The 22,607-nt window shown below is 32.3% G+C and overlaps 4 protein-coding genes across 4 annotated transcripts; 3 read left to right on the forward strand and 1 right to left on the reverse strand.

The window, feature by feature from the left end:
- The first annotated feature begins 738 nt into the window (after positions 1-738).
- Positions 739-3,381, forward strand: LOC110638253 (pentatricopeptide repeat-containing protein At5g66520). Its single transcript, XM_021788745.2, has 2 exons — positions 739-2,548; positions 2,691-3,381. The coding sequence occupies exons 1-2, from the start codon at positions 947-949 to the stop codon at positions 2,754-2,756; spliced, it is 1,668 nt and encodes a 555-aa protein (XP_021644437.2). The 5' UTR covers positions 739-946; the 3' UTR covers positions 2,757-3,381.
- Positions 3,382-4,597: 1,216 nt separating this feature from the next.
- LOC110638255 (alpha-L-fucosidase 1-like) lies at positions 4,598-6,742 on the reverse strand. The gene is made up of 3 exons (XM_021788747.2): positions 5,951-6,742; positions 5,625-5,861; positions 4,598-5,462 (listed from the first exon to the last, which is right to left on the reverse strand). The coding sequence occupies exons 1-3, from the start codon at positions 6,493-6,495 to the stop codon at positions 4,805-4,807; spliced, it is 1,440 nt and encodes a 479-aa protein (XP_021644439.2). The 5' UTR covers positions 6,496-6,742; the 3' UTR covers positions 4,598-4,804.
- A 1,193-nt stretch (positions 6,743-7,935) lies between these two features.
- On the forward strand, positions 7,936-9,834 carry LOC110638250 (3-ketoacyl-CoA synthase 6-like). Its single transcript, XM_021788742.2, has one exon. It carries the CDS (start codon positions 8,120-8,122, stop codon positions 9,584-9,586), a length of 1,467 nt encoding a protein of 488 aa, XP_021644434.1. The 5' UTR covers positions 7,936-8,119; the 3' UTR covers positions 9,587-9,834.
- A 4,301-nt stretch (positions 9,835-14,135) lies between these two features.
- On the forward strand, positions 14,136-16,345 carry LOC131172223 (protein FAR-RED IMPAIRED RESPONSE 1-like). Its single transcript, XM_058133177.1, has 3 exons — positions 14,136-14,157; positions 14,531-14,919; positions 15,053-16,345. Exons 1-3 carry the CDS (start codon positions 14,136-14,138, stop codon positions 16,343-16,345), a joined length of 1,704 nt encoding a protein of 567 aa, XP_057989160.1.
- The last annotated feature ends 6,262 nt before the right edge of the window (positions 16,346-22,607 follow it).

Here is a 22,607-nt window from a genome sequence, read left to right on the forward strand (position 1 = left end):
TTTTACTTGGCACCATCAATTTAACACTGGTCGAGGTTTGGGATTTTTCTTCGTTTTCTTTTTTTGGTAAATCGAGTCTGTTTCGTTCCCTTGTAACTAATTTAACTAAATTTCCCGTTTAATCAAAGATCTTTGCCCTTTTTTCTTTAAAACAAAAATCCAAAATATTAGGAGAAGTCATAGCGTACGGCAACAGTGAATGGCCTGTCGCCAAAGGCATCAAAGTCAAGAAAAGGCACTCTGTTCGCTAGAGTTGATAAATAATATATTTATTATAAATCCTTGACTACGAATCAGCTAAACTTTTCAATATCTAATTTTATGAAGACCTCAAAATGTAATGCAGATATTAACTTTTTTTTTTTTATAAAAAAATAGAAAAAAATTATAAATTGTCATATTTCCGTACTTTATAAATTATTTAAATTTTTAAGAAATATTACTTATTAGTTTTTGCATTTTATTAAAGTTAATTAATTATTTTTTTTATTTTGAAAATTACAATTATTTGATTATTTTTTTTAATTCATGAGTTATTTATTTTTTTATAATTTTTTATTTATTAAATTAGTTAAATGAAAAAAATAATTATAGAAATGAACTAAATAGTTAAGGAATTTAAAATTATAAGATTATATAAATAATTGAGAATAATGAGAAGGATTAAATAGCTCTTCAACTTAAAAAAAAAAAAAAACAAAGAGAATGAATAATATATTTTTTCAAATGGAGAAATTAGGTAGTTAGGGGTAAGCAGTATTTGTTTCTCAAATTTTAAGACGTGGTGGATGCCTTCGCTCAAGAACCGAGTGTCTAAAGGAGAAGAACCCATACATTGAACTCCATCAACAGCTTCTCAAAGTTTTGCTTCTAAATCAAAGAATGAAGTTTGTGTCCCTGTTTTCCACAACAAGCGCAGCAGCTTCGGTTGTGTTTCCTAGAAAACATGCTTGAACCTCGATGGCTCTCTTTCCGGAAAGTAATCTCGTATTTGATCGAAGAATGCAAGAACACGAGACAACTTAAACAAATCCATGCCCAAATCTTAACGTCTTCAAACTTACCGCAAAAAGACCACCATTTCTTGATTTCCCGTCTTCTCTTCTTTTGCGCCCTTTCTGAATCGGGCTCTCTTAGCTACGCCACACATATTTTTCAACGCATAAAGAACCCAAATCTCCCCAGCTATAACATCATGATCAGGGCCTATGCTTCTAAAAACAGCCAAGATTATGATACCCATTTATGTCAGGCCTTAATACTATATAAACAGATGCTTTGTAATGGCATCTCACCTGATACCCTCACTTTGCCATTTCTTGTAAAGGAGTGCACGAGGAGGAGAGCTATAGGCACAGGCAGAGGTATTCATGGACAGTCTATCAAACAAGGGTTTTATATCGATCTCTTTGTTCAAAATTCAATGATAAGTTTTTATTTTGCTTGTGGGTTTGTGGATAATGCAAGGAAGTTGTTTGATGAAATGTTGAATAGGGATGTTGTTTCTTGGAACTCGATGATTGTTGGGTATTTGAGAAGTGGAAATCTTGACGAGGCATTGGATTTTTTTCGAAAAATGAAGAGGGGGAATGTTATTACTTGGAACTCGATTATAACGGGATTTGTTCAGGGTGGCAGGCCAAAGGAGGCCTTGGAATTTTTCCATGAAATGCAGTGTTTGAGCGATGATATCAATATAGCTAGACCAGATAAGATTACCATTGCTGGTGTACTTTCAGCTTGTGCTTATCTTGGTGCTATTGATCATGGGAAGTGGGTGCATGGTTACTTGAGGAGAAGTGGTCTAGAGTGTGATATGGTGATTGGGACTGCATTAGTGGACATGTACGGGAAATGCGGTTGTCTGGAAAGAGCTTATGAGGTCTTCAAGGAAATGCCTGAGAAGGACACCTTGGCATGGACGGCTATAATTTCTGTATTTGCGCTTCATGGATATGGTCAGGAGGCTTTTGATATTTTCAAAGAAATGGAAGCAGAAGGGGTGAAGCCCAACCATGTCACTTTTGTTGGGCTATTGTCAGCTTGTGCTCATTCGGGATTTGTAGAGATTGGTCGCTGGTGTTTTGACATAATGAAACGCATTTACAGAATAGAGCCACAAGTCCATCACTACGCATGCATGGTTGATATACTTGGTAGAGCTGGACTTTTTGAAGAGGCAGAGGAACTTATTAGGAACATGCCAATGGAGCCAGATGTATTTGTATGGGGTGCCTTGTTAGGAGGATGCCAAACGCACAGGAACGTACAATTAGGTGAAAGAGTGGCACAACATTTGATTAATTTGGAGCCACTGAACCATGCTTTCTATATGAACTTGTGCGATATATATGCAAAAGCCGGAAGGTATAATGATATGCGGAGAATTAGAGCCTCAATGAAAGAAAAAGGGATTAAAAAAGAAGTCCCAGGCTGTAGCATGATTGAAGTAAATGGAATTGTTCATGAGTTCTCAACGATAGGTTCCCCAGATGTTGTGATGGATGAACTAGTCTTTGTCTTGACTACATTAAGTAATGAGATGAAGGTAAACGTTGTGTTAATGAGAAATTGATGGAGCCATGGATTTCTTGACAATATGGTGACATCTATATCCAGTTGACCTGTAAGCAAATTGTTTCACTTTTCATGTATTTTGGAGTCTGATAAGTTATTGAATAATTTTCTAGATTCTTCAAGTAACGCTGTGGAGAGAAATTCAGAAGAATCTGATTGAGATTAAAGAGGACCAGTAGACTCTTGATTCTCTTCAACCGAATGAGGCAAAAGGGAGGGAACTGGGAAGGGAGATATATTATCAAGGATCCTGTAGAATGACTGATAAATATTACCCGGTTCCATCATAACATCTCTGCTTAAAGAAAAGGCTGCATTGGGAATGCAAGAAGTAACCACAATATATGAAAAGGATATCTGCAAAAGAATTTTCAGAATTAAATACAGATGAAGCCAGGGACGAGATGCAGTATCTTCATGCAGTTCATATTGAAACTCTCATATTCGTCCAGTATTTCCAATGGTAATGTGCAACACCAATGACTCCAATTACATAAATTACGGATCGGATGCAAGAACTCAAAATATTTTGTCAATGCCATACAATAACTGCAAAATTTCGTATCTGAAAACTCAGCAACATGAATTTCTTCCCCTCTCCCTTTTGCTAAAAAAAAAAAGAAAAAAAAAAGAATTTCTTCCCCTCTCCCCAATCTCACTGAAAATATTAATTTCTTTAACTTCTTCATTTATATTAGCCATATGATTTCAAATTCATTGAGGTTCAGTGTCTCTTTGCAGTAAATGTTTATCAATCAGAAATTTCTGCTTCTGGACAATAAAATATCAGTAGTTGGTCTCTGATGGCTCATCCCATTGTGTTTTTAAATATATACTTAATATGAAGGCATCAAGTAACACAATAAATCACTCAGTTTCATTAACCTTACCTAAATGGGTTTTCAATGATCAAGTAGGGTTAACTAATAAAGCTTACATCATGATGATGTGTAGCTGTTTGACTTAGACAATTAACTGACCACATGGAATGAGTCACATAAATTCACCTGTAATCACTCAATTCAGTCCTAGTAAAGATTTTAGTTGAACTACTTCCAATAAAATTCTTAAGCAATCATTTTATTGAAGGTTAAGTTAAAAAAAGCACCAACTCGTTTGAAAATAATGTCAATCATATTACATTGACTGAAGAAATAATAAGCCCATTGAAATGCATGCCTTGGCCTTGTTACTGAAAAAAAAGCAGAAAATAATACATAATCAAGCATTTTTCTTTGTTCTTCTTGCCTATAGCTGATATATTATGATTTAAGAGATAATATATATGATGAGATTAACTTATTAAATATATGAGTCTCACATATTTGTGTCTCCACAATAAAGATATAGGCATAAATTTCCCCATAATCAAATCTTGAATAGATTTGACATTGTGTATAGAATATCGTAGCCAATAGTATGTTGCATGATATGCAAAATAATTATCCAGGCACTGTATCAGTCGTTTCATTACTTAACTAATATATTGGGTACCTAAGCTCAGGAACACAATCACAATTGAGAGTCAAAACCTACGCTTATTGCTGAGAAAGTCAATAAATACTACGATCTTAAAGATTTGATTAGGATATAGTTTGTGATTTTATTTTATTATGATATTATTAATGCACCTCCCATTAAGTTTATAGATTCTATTTTTATATTTAGATTTAGATACGTGTGGCTTTTCTGACTTGCTATTAATCCTCTTACACTTAGAATGAAATATTTAATTATTAAATTATTAATCCAATTGTGAAGATAATATATAGTCATTCAAGAAAATTATTATTAAATAAAAAGATGTTATCATGATCATGATTATGGATCTCTTGTAAAGCATTTATTGATTATAAAGGTGAAAGACCGAAGAATTTATTTCCTCTTCTACAAAAGTAGGCATATATGTGAATTAATCTTCATGAAATTTTTTTGAAAGAGGGAGGAAAAGCCCAACAGTCTTATTTCTTAACTTTAGATTTTAGATGAAGATGAACAGATTAAGAACATCTGCTAGAAATTTCTGCAATTCAAGAAAATCTCATTTGCATGTGCTTTTCTGGCCATGTTTCTATCATTGTCCTTGTGGACATTGGGACAAGGGCATCTCGACATTAAAGACAAACCAAAAGCTGGAAGAAGGACGAGCTAAAGCACAAGCCTACAGGCTACAAGCCATTCTTTATCACCGAAGTTATTACTCATTTTGGGTTATAATTTAAAAAAGCTAAAAAGGATCATAGTGCAAACCTATGGAAGAAATCAATGGCACTCCTCTTGACTCCAAGAACTTAATCCTCACAATTTGGCCATAAACAACTTTCTTTTCAAGCTTGTGGAGCCTCTTGTACCCCACTGTAGTCCCTTCAGCAACCTTCTTCCCATCTACATAAACTTCATGCCGTTTGATCCTCTGGCCAAGACCAATTGCTTCTTGAATCCTAATGACGTTAAATCTTAACTCTTTATTGCATCTAATCTCAATCCAACTATCCTCTTTCTCTTTATCTCTTGGAACCCAATATGTCCACAAATGGTCACTATCTATCACATTTTCTGGTCCAAAAACACCATCTTTACCTCCTCTCTGGCTACTAACTTTTATAAAGCATTTCTCCGCCAAATTAGTACCAAAAATTGTGTCAATTGCGGTTCCAAATTCCTTCAATCTTTGAACATCAGACTCAGATATTAGACCAGTTGAATTAGGTGGCACATTGAGCAATAGTACACAATTTCGTCCAACAGAGTTGTAGTAGATATCAAGTAGCTTGCTTAGCTTCTTGGGTGACTGAGATTTATGCCAAAACCATCCCTTTCGGATGGAAGCATCACACTCTGCTGGTAGCCAATCTGTCCCTTTTGGATCACCAGCGTTGAGATAACTGCATTATTGGAATACATGTGAAACCTACACATCAGCTTCTCTTGCATTTTTCATATCTAAAGAAAGTATATTTAGACAAAAAGAAGCATGGCAGAATTGACTGATAAACAATAATATCATAATGATAAATTTGTATGATTAGCCTGCGAGAGAAACTCACTCAATACTAGCATTCACGATTGAAAGAGAAGTCCGATTAATGGTGGACCAGCATGTATTTCCCGCAAATCCATTTTCATTTCCGACCCATCTGATATCAGGACCTGCATCAGAGAATATATTGATGGAATTCTGCAACTCTTTCACCATTGCAAACCAATCTGAGAAGTAATATGACATATTTGGTACATTTGAACCCTTGGCTCCATCAAACCATATCTCTCTCACATCTCCATACCTGCCAAAACAATCTCATTTTCAATAAAAGATTTCACAAACAAAGACTGCTCGATTTCATTTCCACTGATTTCTTGACTAATTACATACTTGTTTAGTAGCTCTTGCAACTGGGCCACGTAGTACTCGTTGTATGGCAAATCGTGTCCATATCTTCTATCGTGTCGATCCCAAGGAGAAAGATACAATCCCACGTCAATGCCACCATGATTCTTGGCTGCATTCACAAGTTCTTCAACGACATCTCCATGGCCGTTCTTCCATGGACTCCTAGCCACAGAATGATGAGTGTATTTACTAGGCCACAAGCAGAACCCGTCGTGGTGTTTTGCTGTTAGTATCATTAGGGAGATTCCTGCTTCAGCTGTTGTATCGACCCATTGGTTGGCATCGAGCCCAACCGGGTTAAATATGGCCGGATTCTCATAGCCAGTGCCCCACTCGGAGTCGGTGAAGGTATTGACTCCAAAATGGAGGAACATGATGAGCTCCCTCTGTTGCCATTTCAATTGGGAAAATGAAGGTAGTGGAAGGATTGGTAATGGTGGCGTTGGTAGTAGCTCGCGTTCTGAAATGACAAATTTGGAAAGGTGAAGGAATGTAATTGTGCACAAAAAGCAACATAGCTTAGACATAATGGTTTTTGCGATTGTGGGTCATTCATAATTAACGATGAAAGAGGAAAGGGAGACGGATGTATAGAGGAATAGCTAAAGGGGACCAAATAAAAAAAGGAAGTGCAGAACCAGGTCTAAAATGATTAAAGGTTAAAACTTGAACCCACGTTGAACATGGGTTTTGATTGGAATTTTGTTTGATTCTTCTCTTATGGTTCTCTTTCTGTAGCTATCATTCACGATCACGGGCTTCTTCATCCCAAACAAGTAAAAAGTGGGTTTCACTTTTTCTGCGATTGTCTTCTATTTTCACTACAAGTTAGAAGCCCATTAGTGTCCTGCCAGTGCCAGTATGAGTTTGCTCGGCTATCGGGCTTGAACAAAGCAACCTAATGCGTTAAACTCGGGCCTGCGCTACTTTAACAGCTTTTTGAGGAGGACGTTGCATAAAAGTAGTAGCGCTGATTGACTAATAATTACATAATGCACTGATAACATTAAAAAAATAAATATTCCTTTCAACATAAATTTTTATCTTTTTCATATTTATAACGAGTAAGACTATAATTTATAGAGAATAAGCATGTATTTTAAGAATATATAAATAATTTATTACGCTGATTAATTAAAAGTTTGTGAATATAAATATCGCAAATCCTAACATTGAATTAATTAATATAAAATTTATAAAATTCTATTAATTCCTTTTGTTTTATTAGTAATTTTAACATTTGAATTTTTCATTACAAAAATTTTCAGTTTGATTGGGGTATTTCAATTTTAAATAAATAATTTGTTATAGAATGTTTGATATCACTCAAACTTAAAACTTTTCTATTGAAAATATCAATCCTAAAAGAGGATTATCTTATTGCTCAATACTTGAAAGTAACACTCATCTCACAGCTCTGTTGCAAACTTAAAAAAAAAAAAAAAAAAGCTTATTACCAACAATGATTTTGCCAATGGGTAGGGTAGGTGCCCTGCTCGATATTTAAAATTCAACCACAGGAAATTTAATGCAACTTTCTTATTCAAGTAACTGTGTCTTTTATGTCAAAGAAGATGCTTATTTCGAAAGCCTAACACTGCAATTCTGACACTTTTATCAATTTTCACCGCGTATTTTAAATCCTTCATCACAGACCATCTTCTTATCTACTAATCCTTCGCAATCAGAAAGCACGAGTCCCCGTCAAAACACCAGGTGCCTGACTTTAATGGCGTTAGAAGGTTGGAAAAGCTGGTCTCAGCTCCATCAAGTCCAAACCTACCAAATTGATGATCACTACGATCTCTTCTCTTTACCCAAAAATCGTGTTTTCTCTTGCATTTAATTTCTGACTCTACTTGGAAAATTGGTTATTATTCACCGGCAAGACCATGCATGCATGACCCACCAAAACCCATATACAGGCATATAGCTAGGACCACTCTCAGCTGCTAACTCTGTATAACGCGGCTTTCACATTGCCACACGTCATTTTTCACTTTTGACCTATCACTAGGGCTGTGATGTAATTAATTTGGTCTGCAACTGGACTATACATAAGAATATTACTCATTTACAACCTCCTCCATTTACAACAACCGCTAGTCCGCTACCACCAGTTCACCGCACAATATTTTCCCCATCTCTCTAATGGAACCTTTTGTTCAGCTCAACCATTGCCATGGGCTTCGTTTTCACACCAATAGCTCTCTCCCGTCTAGTCTTCTAGTTAAGCACCATCTTGCTACTCTGACGCTTGTAACACTGATTAAAATCATCCCTACTGTTATTATCTTGCAAAAATGGATTCTAGTCCTTTCACTTTTTTGTCTCTTTTTCTTTTTCATCTTCAAAGGATACTTTTTCAAGACCTCTCCAGTTTATCTCGTAGACTTCTCATGTTTCAAACCACCCAACTTCTGCAGAGTCCCCTTCTCTGCGTTTCTTGAACATGCGTCCATGATTGAGTCCTTTGATAGTGAAAGTGTAGCTTTCATGTCCAAAATCCTCACTTCTTCTGGACAAAGTGAAGAGACATATCTCCCTCCTGCCTTGCATGACATTCCTCCAAAAACCAATCAGAATGAATCTATTAAAGAAGTCCAAATGGTTCTCTTCCCTATTGTAGAAGACCTTCTCTCGAAAACTAGAGTCTCCCCTGGAGACATCGACATACTTATAGTAAATTGCAGTGGTTTTTGTCCCTCACCTTCCTTATCATCCATCATTATCAACAAGTACTCCATGAGAGATGATATTAAAAGTTATAACCTCTCTGGCATGGGGTGCAGTGCGGGAGCTATATCCGTTGACTTGGCTCATACCATCTTGAAAATTCACAAGAACGCTTACGCCCTTGTTCTCAGCACTGAAGTTCTGTCGACGGGCTGGTATTCTGGTAACGAAAGGGCGAAGTTGCTCCTGAACTGCCTCTTCAGAATGGGCAGTGCAGCAATCTTACTTACAAACAAAAACGAAGCCAAAAATTCATCAAAATACAAGCTTTTTTGCACAGTTAGAACCCAAAGAGCCTTCGAAAACAATGCTTATTATTCTGCATTTCGCGAAGAAGATTCCAATGGAAAACTTGGGGTTACACTCAAGAGGGATTTACTTCAAGTGGCTGGAGAAGCTCTGAAGCCCAATATAACAGTTCTCGGTTCGAAAACCTTGCCTCTTCTTGAAAAACTCAGGCATGGCATTTCAATAATTGGAAAGAGGTATATCGACAAATCGAGAGAGACATACGTGCCAAATTTTAAGACAGTAATACAGCATTTTTGCCTGCCAACTTCAGGAAGGCCAGTGATAAAAGAAATAGCAAAAGGATTAAAACTTGGTGACAGAGAAGTGGAGGCTGCTTTGATGACACTACACAGGTTCGGAAACCAGTCTTCCTCTTCCCTGTGGTATGAACTAGCCTACCTGGAAGCTAAAGAAAGAGTGAAGAAAGGTGACAAGGTGTGGCAGCTTGGGATGGGAAGTGGGCCAAAATGCAACAGTTTGGTTTGGGAGTGTTTACGGCCCATAATCGGGGAGTCCGAAAAGGGCCCATGGGCCGACTCTGTCCATCGGTATCCAATCATGGCCGTTGATGTGGTTCGGTATTTAAACTGATACTTTTTCTGTTTTGGAGTCTGTCATTCGCTTATTGACCAAAATTTGGCTCCAATTAAAAGAGGATTAAAACATGAAATCTCTTAATTTATTGCGTAGATCTTAGCTGTAGTTGCATAAAAAAATGAAAAAAAAAATTCTAAATATTTATATGTATTTTCAATTTTAGTTAAAATTTTTAATTGGGCAAACAGGACATGTATCTTGAACCCCTTTCTCAACAAATGATCTACCCAACTTCATCGTCATTCTCTGAAGATGATAATTCTTCTTCCACTTCTGACTCTGAAACAAATTTGATAGACATTATCAACTTGCTCATGACAACTTTCACAAGGCTCCAATGAAAGAACCACTGAACCTAAGGTTAGTATCTACTTGAATGAAAATATCGGGCACTGCTCATATTAAACCTGCCGCCGCAGGACTTAACATCAATTTTAATTTTAGCACTGAGTGATCTACTCAAATTATTTATTTTTAACTAAATTCTTTAATTTATAAAAATAATTTTTAATAGAAAGTGAAAAAATTATATATATATATATATATATATATATATATATATATATATATTAATCTCAAACAATCCATCATGTTAACAAGTTCATGCATATTTATTCCCTAATGAATTAATTACCAAAATTAAACTAAGTGTCAAAAGCTAATTGTATTATACTTTATGGAGTGCATTTAGAAATATGATAAAATTATTAAAATTTTTTTGAGAATTTTTATAATATATTTTTTTATTAGTTTATAATTTTAATCATAATTTAGAAAATAATAAATTTATATGGAACTTTGCTTCTTAATATATATATCTTTTATTTTTGTTATTTAATTTTTAAAATAATTAAAAAAAAGTCAATAAAATAAAGAAACCATCTTTTTATAATTTTAATTTGTTATTTTAACTTTTTATTTAAAACATTAAAATTATTTTTAATAATACGATAATGAATCAGAAAAACATTTTTATAATTTTTTTATATTTCAATAAATAGATTTTATTAATAGATATTTTTATTATAAATACCTAATAATTTATTCTTAAACAATAAAAAATAATACATTTAATTTATATAAATATTTTAATAATTAAAAAAAAAAAGAATGCGCATCTATTTCAGCTTTTGTACAATCTTTGAGGTTCTATGCCAAACTCTCACAATCATCATAATTTTAAGTTGGAGAATCCTTCCCCACAATGGAATTAGCTTCACACTATTTTTAAACTTTGGTCCAACCACTTTATATATATATGTCATTCTTAGTTCCAATTCCACTAACTATATATGACATAATATCTTTTATCAAATTTAAAATTGCATCATATTTTACTTAAAAATTTATATATCAACTGCTATTAAAAAATTATATCAAATATAAAATTATATGTTGTTTTTATAAAATTATATTAACTAATATAAAATAAATTATTTAAAGTATAAACTTATATAGACTACTATTACAAAATTATATCAAATATGAGATTATACCAACAGTTATAACATTGATGTCAACTTAAAAAATAATGAAAATAATATATTAATAAACTTATTTCAAAAATTAAAAATAGATGTTATATATGTTTATATCATTTATCAAATGAATGATATGTTTATATGTTTATATCATTTAGCAAATGATATGTTAATTAAAAATTAAAAATTTACTATCATGAACATATATTTTTAATCGAACATGGTCTTTTTTTTTTTTTTTATTGCAATCATACCATTAAGAAATTATATTATTACATTCTTATGAAATAATATTTAAATGAAAATAATTAATAATTATTTAAGAAATAAAAATTTAATTTGATTTTGATAAGTAAATAATTATTAAAAATTTAATGCATATTTAACTTACATTTCACATAATTAATTAAGAAATTAATCATTAACAAAACTTTATAAAATATAAAAATAAATATTAAATTATATCATTAAAATAAAATAATAAATTATCTGCGAAACACAAATAAAACGACTAATTAAATATTTATTTCACAATATAAAAACTAAAATGACAATCATAAATATATGTTAAATGAATATAATAACTTTAAACATATTTTCCATTTAAAACAATTATATCTCTAAAGTTTTATTTTGTTAATAAAATGGTCCATGCAAATTTGTATATGCAAATATTTCATTTTTCTCATTATATTTTCTTTCATTTATATAATGACTTTTTGTATTCTTTTCTTAAAAACTCCAATTAGCACAATACAGTCTAAATTTTATTTTTTTAATGATAATAAAAATTTATATGATTTGCATTCTCAAAGTAAAAAAAGTCTAATGTGATTGGATTTTTTTTATAAAATTATATAAATAAAAAATTATTAAATCATACAATTTATTAATTTTGTCATTATAATATTTTCTTGTAATTAAGATAATATTATAAATAATGAAAAAAACATGATAAAAATTATTTTAACCTTGTAATTTGAAATTTTTTTTAATCAAATTCATACTTATTAAGTTGATATATAAATTATTAGTATATAGGAGAAATAAGTTTATGATATATATGAATATTTTTAGCATATTAAAAAATTAGTACACGACACAAAATAACTATGTTAATCAAAATATATATTTATTGTATTTAACATAATATTTGTATATATTTTAATTTAAATAATAAACATATAATTACTTAAATTAAAGTATAAATAAAATGAAAAGAATTTTATTATTTTGAATAATATATATAACATATTTAAATATATTAATATATTATATTTTTGCCATAGATATCAATAATTACATTTATTAACATAATCATAATTTATTATATAAATGAAATAAAGAGAGAATAGATGAAGGGAAGAAAAAGAAAATAGAGGGAAGAGGGATAGGAGAGAGAAAAGGAAGAGAGGAGGAAAAATTAAGATTATGATAAATTTAAATATAGATATATTTTATTAATAAAATAAAATTAAAAAATATAATTATTTTATGTTAAAATTTTATTTTTCAGAGAATAATTTATATATAAAAAATAGAAAATACTTTCTAAAAAAATTTTTCTTTTATATATATATATATATATATATATCTTCATAAGATTATCAAGATTTAAAAAAATAAAAATAATTAAAAAAAATAAAAATTATTTTTTTAAAATTAACTTATTTTCTGTTAATTAATTTTTTAAAATATTTTAAATATTAAAAAATATTATTCAGAAAAAAATTTTCTCCTAAAATAAGCTTAAAAATAAATTAAAAAAAATTGGAAAATCAGGTTGCCAACAATACTGAAAACAATATTTTTCTCTAAAACTTTTTTTCTTTTTGGATCTTAATGTCAAACTGAGTAATGAGCTTTAAAACAGTATACATAGAGAGTCGGCAAGAAAAAGAAACCCCAACCGGAATGCCAAGCTTTGAATAGGAGAAACCTAAAGCTTTGAATGCCGATATTAAGAGTTTGTTGAACAGACAAGCAGGAGCAGTAATTATAAATGGACACCCCTGACCGATATTACATTTACAACCTCTGGCTTGGCATCCTTTAAATCGAGTAGGACCCTCTCCCTCGTCTTGTATTTCTGTATCTGCATGCAAAGCAGTCATCCACAGTCGGTGGTGGTCACTGGTGATGGAGGTGCTCCCTCTTTTATTATGGTGCCAGTTCCTTGGTACTTGCAATCAGGGGCGTCTACGCTACGCTGTTTCAACTAAATTAGAAAACAGTTTATATAATTAAAAAATAATTAAAATTAAAATTTAAATAATAATTTAAATACCTTCCTACTTATAATTAACATGATGTCTATGTCTTCTTAACCTCGTATGTGAACCAACACATCAAATAAAATTAAATCTCTCCTTTAGATAATCAAATAACTAATCAGCTTTTTCATTGTATTAATTAGGAGTTTATTGATAACAAAACGTAATGCCGTTGGATCCGAGGGATACAGTGTCTTCAAGGACAAAATTAGGTTCAGAAGTAATTACAACTCCATTCTGTTTTTGTGCAAGAATAGATATTTGCATCTGGTCCAAACCCACACTCGGGCATGGACCTCAAGCTCTAGCAAGCTTGTTATGTGACACCTAACCCAACTCCAAGACAATAATTGCAGGATTGATCTACTGGGAATGCCAACTGTACCTACATTTTATCAGAAAAATATTATACTCCCCCGCTGTCTTTGATGGATGGAAATTTTATGGGTAAATTATAACTTTGACGTATATAATAATAAAGTATATGAATTTTAATTTATAATATAAAATTTTATAATTTTTAATTTAAGTAATATATTCTCTTCTTATTCTGTTTTTTAGATTATATATATATATATATATATATATATATATATATATATATATATATAGCATTATTAAATTAAAAAATTATGTTTTCATATATTAGTAGTTCTAGATAAATAAGTTGTGAGTTATGAAATTTTTATGAGTGCTGCTAAATAGCTCAATTTGAGCTGGCTCAAATGGTATTAATGTATGTAGTTTTACTATTATACCCTTAAAAGAAAGAGAGGAAACAATTTAAAAATGGCTTCAAAGCTTGGAGCTGGTAAGATAGCTCATTTCATGGCTCATGCAAAGGAAAGCGTGCATGCAACAAGCTATTATTGCTTGCAGCCATGCACACCATTCAAGAACTGATGATTCGATGAGTGTGTCTACTGCATTAATGCATGCACATATGAGCTAACACATGCAGCAGTGATGAGCATTCCTTGTTTTTGCCTTCCTTAAAATATTTTCATTCTTTGTTTTTGCCTTCCTTAAAATATTTTCATTCTTTGTTTTTTCTTTTAAAGTTGATTCATTCTCTCAGTTTTTTCAATTTTTTTATGGCGGGGTTAAGTCAGGGAAGGTCATATCGTAGGCAATTGTTTGATGAGATATTTGATTTTAGTGAAGATGATAGTTTGTTCATCAAGATGTGGAGGAAGATGAATCAGCTATTGATCAAGATATGAACGAAGGAGGCATTAGAGCAGTAGCAAACACTAATGCTATTGAAGAAGGTCCTCTAACAGGGATGTTATTTCCTTGTATCAGCACTATGTTCAACTTCTATAAAGAACATGCTAGATTGAAAGGTTTTAGTGTTTTCAAAAGATCAGCAGTTAATGTACGGGGTGGATCTCGCAAATATCAAACAATTAGTTGCGATAAAGGAAGGAAAGCAATTGGTGCGAAATCATCAAAAAGGATAAATTGTCCTGCAAAGATTAATGCAATCCTAAGAGAAAATGGAATGTGGCAGATTTCAAAAGTTATTTCAAGTCACAATCACGAATTGGAACCTTCTATGTCTAGATTGATGGTTGCTCACAGTCACTGAATATGGATATGAAGAGGAGATTGGAGGCAAACGAAATAGCCGCATAAGACCCAAAAAGCATTAGGTTGCTTGAAGTTCAAGCGGTGGACCGTAAAATTTAAGTCGTTTGACAAAGGATAGTCGAAACTTCATTGAGCGAAAGAGGAGGCTACGACTTGGTGATGGTGATGCTGAGGCTATACGTAAGTTGTTTGTGAGAATGCAACGAAACGATCCTGAGTTTTTCTATTCATTTGATCTTGATGATGATTCCAGGCTTTCAAATGTTCTATGGGTTCATCCTCGTAGTCGAGCTGCTTACGAGGAATTCAATGATGTTGTTATTTTTGACACTACTTACCTTGTTAATCGATACAAGTTGCCATTTGCCACCATTGTTGGAGTAAATCATCATGGGCAATCTATTTTATTAGGATGCGCCTTGATCTCACATGAAGATGTAAACACTTTTAAGTGGTTGTTCATGACGTGGCTTGAAGCAATGGAAGATGTTCATCCTAATTCTATTCTTACAGATCAATGCGAGAGCATGAGGAAAGCCATTAGGGAGGTAATGCCTAATACTAGACACAGATTTTGCTTGTGGCATATATTATGCAAGGTACCTGAGAAGTTTAAGGGTGTTACTGATTATGATAGTGCATGCCTTGAGTTTAAAGCTGTAATATATGATAGCTTAACCATCGAGATGTTTGAGAGAAATTGGAATGAGTTTGTGGTGAAGCATGGGTTGGAAAGAAATGAATGGCTTTCCAAACTATATGTTGATAGGGAGTATTGGGTTCCAATTTATCTCAATCACACATTAAGGTCTGGAATGGTTTCGACTCAAAGGAGTGAGAGCATGCATGCCTATTTTGATGGGTATGTTAACTCAATGAGCACACTAAAGCAATTTGTGGAGCAGTATGAGATTGCTATGTGTGACAAGAATGAAAAGGAGTTCTATGCTGATTTCAAATCAAAAAACACAGTTGTAAATTGCATATCTGTTTTTAAATGGGAACAACAGTTTCAAAAGGCATTTACTAATTCAATATTCAAGCTCGTTCAAGAGGAGATTAAACGAATGTGGTATTGCCATGTCATTCAGCCAACTGAAGAGGGAAGGCGTGAAGCAGATAATGAGCCAGGAATTGAGAGACATAAAATTATGGAGAAATCCATAATCAACAACTGGTTTCGTAGGGAGTTTGTTTATGATGTAGAGTACAGGGAAAATGGCCAATATTTCAGCTGCAATTGTAAGAAATTCGAATCAAAAGGAATATTGTGCTGCCATATCATGAGGTTGATGTCACTCAAAGACATAAAGTTCATCAACGAACGATATTTGCTTAGGCGATGGAGAAAAGATGTTAACCGTGTCCATAGTAAAAAGTTTTTTCACGAGGGTACCCACATATGACAGAGGAGTTTGAGAAATACAGGTAGATGGATAGGTTATTTCAAGAAGCATCCGATTTGGCTTACGATGACAATAAGATCAAATTTGTGAAACAACGGTTGGCTGAATTGAAGCGGGATTTATTGAGCTGGAATGATGGAATGATTGCTCCTACCAGTAATGCACAGGTTACTATTGACACTAACAATGTTGATGAAAACGAAGAAAATGAAAGAGTTATTCTTAATCCACATGTGACTCGTAGTCGTGGACGGCCACGAATAAACAGGCACAGATCAGTAAGGGAGATCACTCAACGAGCAAATTCTGGTAGGAATAGAAACAGTGGAAGGGGCAGGCGTAGAGGTCGACCAAGAAACAATATTAACTCGAATATTGCTGAGCAGGTATATATATATTTTTTTAAATCAGTACTAATGTTATTTATTTCATTTTTTTTTAGATATTTCATGTAACTTGTGTCCTTTTACATGTAAAGGTTGGGCCGCATAATAGCCAAACACCAGGCAGCCAAACACAAGGAAATGTTGCTGATGCTGTAATTAATCCGATTGTCAGTGGAACTATACCAAGCCATCATAGTATTAGGCATTAAGGAACCCATTATACTACTAAGCATTACAATGGAACTGGTTAAGAAATTAGAATAATATCATCAATGTAATAGCAATTTTTTTAAATTTTATTACAACTTATCTTATGAAATAGTCAGAGTTGCGTTTATAACTTATCAAAATTAGTTAGCTAATTTTAGTCTGCTTCTGCTTCTTATGTAAGCAAGACGTAGCATATTATATAATTTATTATAACTCGTGTAAGATCATTTTTCTTGTTAAGTTGAGATTACATTTCTGGATTATAATCATAGCCATGGTCGGACAGTGCTAAATGGCACAAATGTTGTGGCACAAATAGCACAAATGCTTATAAAATGACATAACTATCCTTATTAAAATTTTGAATGGAAGAGATGTCAAGAGATAGAGTATAATTTGAATTTTCATTATCTCTCTTCTATTTAACAACTACTTGAGTAAATAGGATGAAAGTTCCCATGCTTTCCTTGAGCTACCCACCATAATTAATATTATGTGAGTTCCAATTAATATTTTAATAATTAAGTATTTATTATTTATGATAACACATAATAATAATTAAATATTATTTCTCATTAATTTAAAATAAAATATTTATATTATATATAAGATTTTGAAAAAAGTTTATCATCTTAAGTTAACTTTTAAGATATAATTAGATTTAATTTATTTTCTTAAATATGATATCAGATTGAATTACTTATAAATGTGTTTGTCTATAAATTTTATCTTCAGATATTCATATTCTAAATATGTTCTCCTTGAGACTTTTAGAGTGAATTAAACTCAATTTATTTTTTTAATTTTAAATTTTTAAGAACCTCTTTTAACAAAATTTCGGTGAATTAAAAAAATGATATAGGGAGATTTATTTCAATAGAGAAGACTAGTAAAGACATGCACCCCATCTACATATAAAAATGTAAACAGAATCATTCAAGTCATGTTCACTTTTTCTTTGTTTGAAATAATTTTCTTGGTTTCTTTCCTCGGCACATGCGATGACTTTGGCTCTAATAGTGGTTCTTGCTTCTAAACCATGTCAGTATGGACAAATTACCGCACATGCACGCCCCTAATTAATTTATTTTCTTTCCATTTCTTTATTTTTAATCTAAGAAAGGAAAATAAATCCAAAAGACAAATTGACTAAGAGGACACACTATAAAGCCATTAAAAAAGGACAAGCTAAATGGCACAAATGTTGTGGCACAAATAGCACAAATGCTTATAAAATGACATAACTATCCTTATTAAAATTTTGAATGGAAGAGATGTCAAGAGATAGAGTATAATTTGAATTTTCATTATCTCTCTTCTATCTAACAACTACTTGAGTAAATAGGATGAGAGTTCCCATGCTTTCCTTGAGCTACCCACCATAATTAATATTATGTGAGTTCCAATTACCTTTTTGAAAAAGTTTAAAGAAGTATACTATTGTTTTATTGAACAAACCCTTATTTGTATCTATCTTCATCTTCTTTCTAAGAAACTCTTTATTGTAAAGCATTGTATCTATCTTTATCACCTTAGTAGATGGGACTAAAACAATAAATAAGCCTCAAGCTACAAAATGTCGAGAGGGGGTGCTAGAGATCAAGCCGAGTGCTTTCCTCTTACTCAATAGTTAATGCATATACACCAATTCTCACAATTAGAAGATGCATAATTGGAACAAATGTTTAGCTCTTTGTTATTTATATATAACATCCTATGTATTCTTATAAGGACTTAATTTTCACAAATGAGGAAAAGCATTCCATCGAATTTTAATATATTGCGATATGCAATAACTTGAGTTTGAAAAGCAAAGGCTTGGTAACATGCGCAATTCATATACAATAGCAAATTCCCAAGCCAATGAAAATAGTATCGCAAAAAAAAATATCCAAACTTCCAAACTTGGTAAGGATAAAAATTATGGCAAAACATTCGACACACATAGAGGATAGCATAGCATATTGTCTCATGAAACATAAACTTAGCATACTATATACATAAGACAACACCAAAAAGGACCCTATCCAAACTGTAGCTACTGCCCAGCCCTTGTAATTTCAGTTTGAAACTCAATCCTATAGTCATCAGCCACTGTCAAAGTGAATTCCACCTCATCATCCTTTCCCAATTGGTTTTCCTGCACAAATGCACGCCATCCTTTTTCAAACCTTGCTTTCTTGAAGACTCCCTCTTGACTAAACCGAGTCACATACTGAACTTGAAATTGTTTACGCACACCAGGTACTTGTATGTGAACCAACCTCCCATTCAAGCCAAGAAACGTCTTCGCAAATTCAATTGGAATATTCTAGTAAATAACACAAGATACATTTTATACATGTCAATAACTATTTGAAAAATAATTTACATAATCAATAAAGTTTTCAACATAATTCGTAAATGGCTAGTTTACCACTTTGTATTTCCAATCAGCGGTGTTCATCACAGACACAAAGTTTGACTGAGTAGGAAGGGGTTCTGCATCAGGATTACTGTTGTGCTCTATAAAAAACATGAAATTTAATAATAATAAAGAGAAAAACAAAGCAAGTTCTTATTATTTTATTGGTTGCATGAAAGAAATAAAAAAAAAAAAAACTCATAATGCAAAGTCAAGACATTCACCTATTACATCATCATCATCAAGATATTTGAATTACTTCCTAAATGGTGGAAATCCATAATCAATCTCAACTCCTTTTTATCGAACATTAACATCTCAACCTGCTATGTACTGATGACAGAAAATATGATACAGAACTTCTGTTTCAACTTGTAGTATTTGATAAGTTCATCAACACCATCTGTAAAATATAAATTCCCATCTTTCTCATCCACTACAACCGCAACCTGCCATGAGTGACCTTCCAAACCTTTGACAAAAGTGTTATGGTATCAAAATTTAAATCGCCACAGATGAGTAACATGATTTGGAATCCTCAGATATGTCGAAAAAATGGATGAGAAACAAATATCATATCAAGATCGATGAAATTATCACTTATTTCTATTTTATATTGACTAAAGAAAAAAATTAGATAAAAGGATATAAAGAGCTTACGATCCGCTAGTGTTATGCGTTCAACAATGAAATAGAACCTATCCTTTTCTCCCATGGTGCTCTTAAGAGAGGATTCTTTCTCTTTCAGTTAAAAATGAACGAGGACGTCGACCGTTTATTAATGTTTGAAAGGAAAGATCTCACCATTTTCGATTCTCTCTCTCAGTCTCTACGTTAGGTAGATCTTTGAACGTTTATTATTGTTTGAAGGGAACTTAATGGCAGTCAACAAACCCTCTCAACACTCATCTGGATATTAATTGCCCATTTAATAAACGGAAATGTAGTGGGAATAGTGATATTAAAAAGGAAAAAAAATATGACACAGGGAGGGTTCGAACCCTTGACCATGCTGGGAAGCATGCACCAGTGCCAATCGGGCTATTAGCCCTCATCCAATAATTTCTTCAATGGAAATGACTTTATCTTGTTAAGGTGTGTTTTAAAGGGGAAAAAAAAAAGAATCTGACACTGGGAGGGTTCGAACCCTTAACCATGCTGGGAAGCATGCGCCAGTGCCAGTCGGGCTATTAGCCCTCATCCGATAATCTTTTGTATGAAAAATATATATACACACACAAGAGTTATTAAAAAATAAACACATATATTGATTTATATATTTCTATATCTCTCTCTCCACATGTTTATCTCTCTCTCCCTTTATTTATCTTTATATATGTGATAATCTTAATATCTCTGCCTATAACTCTTTTTATTTCTATCATTCTCTAAATATCTTTGACTATCTCACTCTATATTTATCTTGTTAAGGTGTGTTTTAAAAGGAAAAAAAAAGAATCGACACCGAGAGGGTTCAACCCTTAACCATGCTTTGGGAAGCATGCGCTACACCCAAGCTATTAGCCCTCATCCGATAATCTTTTGTATGAAAAATATATATACACACACAAGAGTTATTAAAAAATAAACACATATATTGATTTATATATTTCTATATCTCTCTCTCCACATGTTTATCTCTCTCTCCCTTTATTTATTTTTATATATGTGATAATCTTAATATCTCTGCCTATAACTCTTTTTATTTCTATCATTCTCTAAATATCTTTGACTATCTTCCTCTATATTTAAATTAAAAACAATGATTTAATGATGATAATGGTGACAATATTGTACACATGGTGATTATAGCAGTGGTGTTGATTTAATTATTGATGGTCGTATTGGTGATTATTCTAATAGTAGTGAAGTGGTGTTAATAATATAATTCAATCATTTTTTATGACTTATTAGCATTTGATTTTCTTCCCCTATCACAAATGATACAATAATATTTCTGGCACTTCAAACATGATTTTTTTACAACACTAATACCTTGCAATATCGTGCGCTTGGTAAAACAATGGCGCCAAGATTTGTTGACCATTTTCCCTCCCAATATTCCCTCCATTCATGTGGAGGGTGAGTTAGACAATTTACATCCATTTGTGCCATTTGTGACATTTTTTTTTGCGCCAAAAAACATTTCCTTTTAATTAATAGAGAGCTACCATAACAACAAAATTAAAAAGGATATTTCATTGTTTTTAACAAAATAACACGCTTAAACTGCTCAATAATAATCCGAAAGAAAAAAACCATTGGCAATGGATATCAATGCAAGTTTAAAACAATATCCATCAAATGAACCATTAAAATTTGAAATAGTAACAATTTAAATATAATGACCCATGCGGATGACAGAAATGAAGAAGCTTGATTTTTCCATAACTGATTGGATGAAGGTGCACTCATCGCCTTTCTCTAGTCCATAGAATCTAACAAACCGAACCCATCCCTTTGCAATTCTTGCTTTCAGTTTTGGCTTCTTTCCACGCCCGGATGTCTCCTCTGCATAAACATACCCAAGTTTAAATGGCATGGGATGATCTAATCTTCGTCCAGGTTTAGGCAGCTTCCACACAATGATTGTGGTTCTGTCTCGTCCAATAAATTGCACAGCTTCAAGTGCAGGGATATCCTTTCCAAATAAAGTTGACACCATTAGAAGTAATAAAAAAAAAATCCAATTGAAATTGTGTATACAGAAAATTAATGTACTACAAATGATAGTAAAGCATACCACTTTATATTTCCAATCGTAATTATTGCAAACAACTTTACATGACCATTGAGAAGGATTGACATGGTTCTGTGATACCAAATGATCTACACGGTAGTATAAATCATTTAAGCAATTGCGTATCAATTCATTCTCATGAACATCTACATGGCAGTACAAATAATTAAACAATTGCGTAACAATTCATTCTTATGAATAGCATATAATTTGGTAAGAAAAAAATTGAAATTTCTCACCTGTATTTAGATTTGCATGCATTGTATTTTGATAAACATTGGTTAGCCCTATGTTATGCTCTTGCGTCCTCTTAGGGTAGTAAATCTCTCTACCACCAGAATTGATTATGACCACTTTAAATTCATATGGAGGATTGAAAGTGAAGATCAATTTGTAGTTCAGTTCTACTTTGTGGTAATCCATGAATTCTGATAATCCCTTGTCAATTATAGATACTCCTAGTCCTGCTTTGACTAGCACTTCCCAGGTTTCATTTGATGGTATGCGCAAATGAAATGTCGC

This window comes from Hevea brasiliensis, chromosome 13 (genome assembly GCF_030052815.1).
Source record: "Hevea brasiliensis isolate MT/VB/25A 57/8 chromosome 13, ASM3005281v1, whole genome shotgun sequence".
NCBI lineage: Eukaryota > Viridiplantae > Streptophyta > Magnoliopsida > Malpighiales > Euphorbiaceae > Hevea > Hevea brasiliensis.

What these genes read in the sequence shown, in the direction of transcription:
- LOC110638253 (XM_021788745.2), top strand. Translation starts at nt 947, where the DNA reads ATGCTTGAACCTCGATGGCTCTCTTTCCGGAAAGTAATCTCGTATTTG. An exon ending in CATTAAGTAATGAGATGAAG is followed by an intron (nt 2,549 to 2,690) that starts GTAAACGTTGTG and finishes ATAATTTTCTAG; the next exon opens with ATTCTTCAAGTAACGCTGTG.
- LOC110638250 (XM_021788742.2), top strand. Translation starts at nt 8,120, where the DNA reads ATGGAACCTTTTGTTCAGCTCAACCATTGCCATGGGCTTCGTTTTCAC.
- LOC110638255 (XM_021788747.2), bottom strand. Translation starts at nt 6,495, where the DNA reads ATGTCTAAGCTATGTTGCTTTTTGTGCACAATTACATTCCTTCACCTT. An exon ending in TTGCAAGAGCTACTAAACAA is followed by an intron (nt 5,862 to 5,950) that starts GTATGTAATTAG and finishes TTGTTTTGGCAG; the next exon opens with GTATGGAGATGTGAGAGAGA. An exon ending in ATCGTGAATGCTAGTATTGA is followed by an intron (nt 5,463 to 5,624) that starts GTGAGTTTCTCT and finishes CCAATAATGCAG; the next exon opens with TTATCTCAACGCTGGTGATC.
- LOC131172223 (XM_058133177.1), top strand. Translation starts at nt 14,136, where the DNA reads ATGGCTTCAAAGCTTGGAGCTG. An exon ending in GGCTTCAAAGCTTGGAGCTG is followed by an intron (nt 14,158 to 14,530) that starts GTAAGATAGCTC and finishes TTGTTCATCAAG; the next exon opens with ATGTGGAGGAAGATGAATCA. An exon ending in CTTCTATGTCTAGATTGATG is followed by an intron (nt 14,920 to 15,052) that starts GTTGCTCACAGT and finishes CGTTTGACAAAG; the next exon opens with GATAGTCGAAACTTCATTGA.